Consider the following 6,404-nt stretch of genomic DNA (forward strand, 5'->3'; position numbering starts at 1 on the left):
TCGGAACCTTTGTTTCGGGTCGTCTGCGCTGAAGCTCCTGTCGCATTCAAGTGAAAACATTTCAAATTTGGCATCAAAGGAAAAAAAATTAAATAATACAATTTTAGACAGCACAACAAAGGAATATATTTTTTCGTCAGTCATCCGAGACGGTGCCCTGCGTCTCTTCTGTGTCTCCTGTGCAGCATTTATGAAAAACATTCATGTTTTTCTTACTTCGAAAGTGACGACTCAACTGAGTTGAAGCATCTTTGGTTGATACATTTGTGATGAGTGTTGTATTTTCAGTAATTTTATTACTGAATTTGAATTTTTGAATCTATTACAGTATTTGAATCACTGGCTTAAAAAAAAAAAAAAAAAGTAGTGAGTAAAATTGAAAGGGCTTTAAATTTGAGTCGGCTGCTGCTGCCCAGTGGCCAGTCGTATTAAAAATACAGCCATAGTGTGTTCAAATGTTAAATGTTTTGACCAGTTTTACTGGAAGCATTGCTTTCTTTAGCCGTGGCGCCTGTTTGAATGCCGTACAGTGATGAAGGACACTTCAGGGTAGTGGATTCTCAAACTGCTTCTCGTTTCGTTAAATAAATTCATTTTAAGTGATCAGTGATTTACAGGCTTCACTTTCTGCTTTCTGGACTTAATTAACCAGCGCAACCTTGAAACAAATTAAAGAGGCTATAATTTTTAAGAATATTGAACATCATATATACTGTCAAGCGGGGGCCTCTGAACGGAAACAAAGTCACAAACTAAATTAACTCCATCATCTTTTCCAGCGTGAAAATTAGATAAATAAGAAAGATTTCTATACTCAAAGCCACAGATGCTTCATCTGTGTTTTTAAGACCTATGTGGTAAATGTACAAAATACTATCATCTAAGATGATCTCTGTACGTCACTGGCGGTAAACAGGAAGTATCCCATCATGAAAAATGGCACTAATGTACAGCACCAATTTTGAAACTCGTTCAAAATCTGAGAGAAGGAAACACATGATGAAGAGAGAAAAGCAGCGCTTAGCGCATCAGGGAAAACAATGGTCCAATATATTTATAAAATGTGTAGGCTACACGTTTTTCAAACCTGTTTAAAGAAAAAAAAATATCTTAAATCATAAGATCATAGACTAAAACGATTCAATCTGCAGCTAATCTGAAGTGAATATCCTGCATTACAGATCTTTACGTCTGTTTTCAAATGAGATAAAATATAAATGACTGTTTCTTCTAAAGCCACTTTTTTCTTTTCTAATGTGTTTACTAAAAAGATATTCAAATAAAATCATGCCCAAATCTGTGGGATTGTTAGAGTACTACGTTAATTCCAAGGAGCCCGTGTGTGATCACTGATTGGTTGGATCTTCTTCTACGCCGTCCTCTTGCAGACGTGGATGAAGTAGCACGGCACCTGGCTCTGACCCGGCACGTAGGTCTGGAAATCTCCGAAGACGTTGTGCTGCATTTTGCCGTCAAAGGCCTCCTTGAGCAGCGCGCTGAAGCTCTCCAGGCGGTGAGGGTAGTAGGACAGGCGGAATTTACTGCAGAAAACCAAAGAGAAACACAAACATGTCACGAGTCCTCCGTCCCAGAAGGATGAAAAACTACCAGGGATGAGGAAGTCTGAGTGAGATGAGCCCATTTTTGTGAGCAACTCCCGACTGGAAATGACAATAATTATTCTTATTAACTCATAAATGAATTAATGTGGCTTGCAAAATAAATAAAATATTTGCAATAATGTAAAAATGTAGTTTATGTGGCCTTTTGGTCAACAGTCTGGCCGGCCAAAAACATTCACTTATTCTTGGTCATGAAATGAGCGCAGCCTCCTTCCCATTCGCAGCCATCCCCACCGGTACGAAATGTACCGAACCAATCGTGACGAAATAGTTGCTTTTTTTCATGACTCATGCAGCAGCATCCAAGAGCCACTAATCAACAGAACCAAGACGCCTGCAGAGTTGTTAATAGCTGTGCAAAGACTGCAAAACAGTCATTCACATGTGTTTCTTCTCCACTGCACCGTTTCACACGCCAGATGTTTAGACTTGTCTGGTTGTTGGTTTCGTCAGTTGTGTCCCCATCTATTGTCTTCCAGAGGCAGTTTCTTCTGCACGTGTTCATACTGACTCTGGAAAGTCAAATCCAGAGGAACCTGACTGATTCTTTACATTAAAGAGGGGAATAATCCCCATGACTGGACAGGCTACTGTCTAACATGAGGGGATGTTTCCTGCAGGCAGAGGTGTCAAGTAACAAAGTACAAATACTTTGTTACCTTACTTAAGTAGAAATTTTGGTTATCTATACTTCACTGGAGTAATTATTTTTCAGACGACTTTTTACTTTTACTCCTTACGTTTTCACGCAATTATCTGTACATTTTACTCCTTACATTTTAAAAACAGCCTTGTTACTCTATTTCATTTCGGCCTTAAAAATAAAACTATCCAGTTAAATTGCTCCATCCGGATAGAGTGAATTTGGTTGTCGTTGTTTCAGATGTTCTTGTCCAGTTTTGTTCTTACATCCGTTCCCTCAGATTCCTGCAACTAAACTTGGATGTACATTCCAATAAAGGTTAGGATAAATGATAACATGCCTCTGAAGTTTGACTTTTTGCACCATTACAATACTTATAGGCAACTAGTCATCATATCTCCTGCTCTCTGAAACACATGTTAATGCTCAATAGTACACATATATGGTTCTTTAATATATTTGCATTATACTAATTATACATTAATTTTCAATGGCTTTTGTCCTTAATGGCTTTTTCCCCCTTACATTACTTTTACATTTATACTTTAAGTAGTTTTGAAACCAGTACTTTTATACTTTTACTTGAGTAAAACACTACAGTAATGAATGTGAATACTTTTGACACCTCTGCCTGCAGGTCTGATGGCATCCAGTCAAACTCCACAACTGAGGAGGACAACAGCTCCCTGCTGTGCTTCCGCTTCATAAAAATGTTTAATGGGTTCTTGTTTAGTGGGTGAATGAGAGCGTCTGAATGCGTGAAGCCTCGTACCTGACTTCAGGGAGGTTCTGCTGGGTGGCCATCGGTACGTGGATGGTGTAGTCCAGAGTGATCATGTGTGGTTTATTGTTGACCCACAGCACCGAGGTGGAGATGTCCTGAGTCAGGTCGCTCTGCAACAAATAAACGTATTTATTGGTCTCTGTCAGATCTCCGGATGTGCCGTCACTTCCGCAGTCATAAAAACTTTCATGTATTTTTAACCGGTGATAAGAGTGTCGGACACTTGTGGTTTGAAAAGAAAAAAAAAAAAAAAAGGACAAGAACGTTGCGATTACAAGTGTACGAATACTAAAAACCGTACAGACTTGACTGGCTGAGGATTTATCAACTCAAGCTTTAGTAATTACTGCTAACAGAGGGTGGAATAAGCATGTAGGACCTAATCTGGCCAGGCATCCTAATTCTTTGCCTTTTTGATCCAAGAATTATTCAGGAGTAAGAAGTTCCACAAAGTGAAATGTGTAAGTCTGGCCGGGATAAGTAGAAGCTCGTTTCAGGACATTTTCAAGCATTTCTTTGGGAAAACTGCTCAGTTATGTAAAACAGATTTTAATAAGAAGTGACTGGATGAATCAATAAAGCTGATCTGCAGCTGCGGCGACACATGACTGTTTACTGAATACTTCCAGCTACACAGCTCCTACTTTGGCCGGATTAAAGAACTGTTGGAAACTAATCTAAAGCAGTTAGAGTTAAGCACAGATGGTATTTATGTGTTTTCTGCAGGCTCCATATTATTGTCAAATCAGCCCTGCATCAATCTATCCAAAAACACGCACGCTGCTGTCCCGGGGAAGCAGCAAGCGGAGGTACGTAGTTAAAGTCTGTCCCCACTTCAGCAGGCCATAAAGTTGTTAATGCCGTTGATAAAGTTGATGACGACATTAACGACTTACATTAATAACTTTAGGACGTCTGTCGTCGTAAAGGTTGAGCCATTCACGAGGCAATGAGCTATTAGATCTGGGCTAAGTCCCGCCTCCCCACTGCAGATTGACAGGCGGCTAATTTTACACGCGTGTCAGAATTGCAACGAAAAATGAAAACGCGAATCTGTGAGAGGCGGTTCGGAAACTGAGATGGTTTTTAAACTGATGGAGGGAAAAGAAAAGCACAACCAAGAAAAACTCTCAGTTGGAGATTTGGATTTCTTGGTTACAAATTCTGGGTTTTGGTTCTCAGATTTTGGGTTTTTGATTCACAATCCATTTGGCACTGAATTAACACCATAACCTAAATTTAAACTTGTATTTATCTGATCCTGACTTATCTGAACCGAAAGCAAAAGAATGAAAAACAAAGGCAAAACTGCACATATACTGTCATATATATCAGTATATATACATATACTGATAAAAGTAATTGTCATATATATTCTTCATCCTTGAATGGTTTGAGGCAACAAAGACAGAATCCTGGTGGTTCTGCTGCACGACTACCGACGACAACCTGCCAGGCTGCGCACGCAGATGAAAGTTTGATGCCTCCTGGGGACGGGGGAATTACAACATTCATAAACAATTGGCGCTTTTCCACTAGTACTTACTCAGCTCGCTTCTACCTGCCACTCCCCCGTCTTGCGCTTTTCCACTATGGGCCGAGGCGGGTGGAGCCGCGCCAAGCAGATACTTTTTCTGTAACCATTCTGCCGAGGTTCTAACCGGGCTGAGCCGGGACTATTTCTGACGTCACCACCCTCGACGCCACTGATTGGTCGGGGGGCGGGGCCGTCAGACATTTGAATCAGGAAGCGGGAGTCAGCGCGAGAACGACTCGCTGCGATTTTGTTATACAGCGCAAACGTCTGTTCGGTGATCCAACTCTGAGGTGCAGATGTTCATAAACCTGGTGGCTGACGAGAGAATTAAAAAAGAGATGTAGACGGGCGATAAGCAACGATCAGATCCACAGGAGCTCTGTTTTCTTCTAAGCCGCTCGCGGCTCCAGCTGATTTCTCATCAGCGCCGACACAAACAAACGGGTTGCGCAATCGAGTACGTCACAGCAGCTTCACCCCAACCTGCCCACTTCTAACCTGGCCGTGGAAAAACAAACGAGGACAAAGCGGGTGGAGCCGGGACGATGCGTGACGAGCCGAGTCGGGCTGTGTAGGTAGGTACTAGTGGAAAAGTGCCAAATACGGTCTGCACTTCCACGAAGCGGTGACGGAGCAGGTTGTGTTCAGCTGGCTGATGGTGCTCCTCCTCCTCAGTGTCTGAATAAACTAACGGGAGTCAATACAGAACCTGTCCTTGCGTAATAAACTGCCTCTGTCAAACATTAGGGCTATATCGCTAGGGGACGAGAAAAAACACTTCAGGTTGAAGTGGGGGGAAAAGCTAAAGTCCACTGGTGTAGGCCGCAGTGTCACACACACACACACACACACACACACACACACACACACACACACACACACACACACACACACACACACACACACACACACACACACACACACACACACACACACACACACACACACACACACACACACACACACACACACACACAGGTAAAATCAAAAGGGAAGACAATAACATATTTTGCAAAACAACTGTGTTGTCGCTATAACAGTTACAACAACAACCTGCTTCACAAAGGAGGTTCAACAAACTCCAAGTTAAAAAACTAACTCGGGGTCTACAAACTATAAGTTAATAAACTTTTCGGTTTCATGAAAGGTGTTCAAAGTGGATTTATACAACTCTGAGTATGTTGACTCTGAGTTACCACGACTATCTCAGGGTGTCATCAGTGGAGTTCATATATCGTGATTCAACATGGCAACGTAAGTGGAAGTGATCTTGGTGTTTTATTTCTCGAGAAGTGAACATATTAGTGCAATCATATAATGAATACGAGCACATATTCAGACAAAAGTGCAACAAGGCTGCTGCATTGAAGGAGAGAGAGTTGGTGTTGGAGAGAATACAGTAGTGAGTGAGTGAATGTGTATCTAAATCTTAGGAGTTAGTTTTGGCCCTGACCCCTAACCTGATTTATAATATTTAACCACTGTTTCAATGACGAATGTAGTATATTCTTCTCAATATTCACCGTCATGGGGGCATAATCCTGGTGGCGAAAATACAATTTAAGGAATCTTGAAAATGGTTGTAACATGATGTAGGTTAAAACATCATGTGACAGGCGGTTCATTAAAACATTCGAATGAATGGAAAAAAAAATAATCAAAATATAAAATCATTCAAGCTAGGAAATACGAGTTCATCCAGTCACACGGAGAAATACTGAAGGGAAATTTCTACTCACTCAAGTCTGAACAGGAAACTAATTATCTTGAGCAATTGATGTCATCAACTTTTAAATCATGTTAATTTTACTTGATGAC

The 6,404-nt window shown here is 41.1% G+C and overlaps 1 protein-coding gene across 1 annotated transcript; it reads right to left on the reverse strand.

Annotated features, from left to right (window-relative positions):
• Positions 1 to 1,181: 1,181 nt before the first annotated feature.
• On the reverse strand, positions 1,182 to 3,198 carry LOC133462937 (glycine N-methyltransferase-like). The gene is made up of 2 exons (XM_061744472.1): positions 3,038 to 3,198; positions 1,182 to 1,541 (listed from the first exon to the last, which is right to left on the reverse strand). Exons 1-2 carry the CDS (start codon positions 3,100 to 3,102, stop codon positions 1,370 to 1,372), a joined length of 237 nt encoding a protein of 78 aa, XP_061600456.1. The 5' UTR covers positions 3,103 to 3,198; the 3' UTR covers positions 1,182 to 1,369.
• Between the last annotated feature and the right edge of the window lie 3,206 nt (positions 3,199 to 6,404).

This window comes from Cololabis saira, chromosome 16 (genome assembly GCF_033807715.1).
Source record: "Cololabis saira isolate AMF1-May2022 chromosome 16, fColSai1.1, whole genome shotgun sequence".
NCBI lineage: Eukaryota > Metazoa > Chordata > Actinopteri > Beloniformes > Belonidae > Cololabis > Cololabis saira.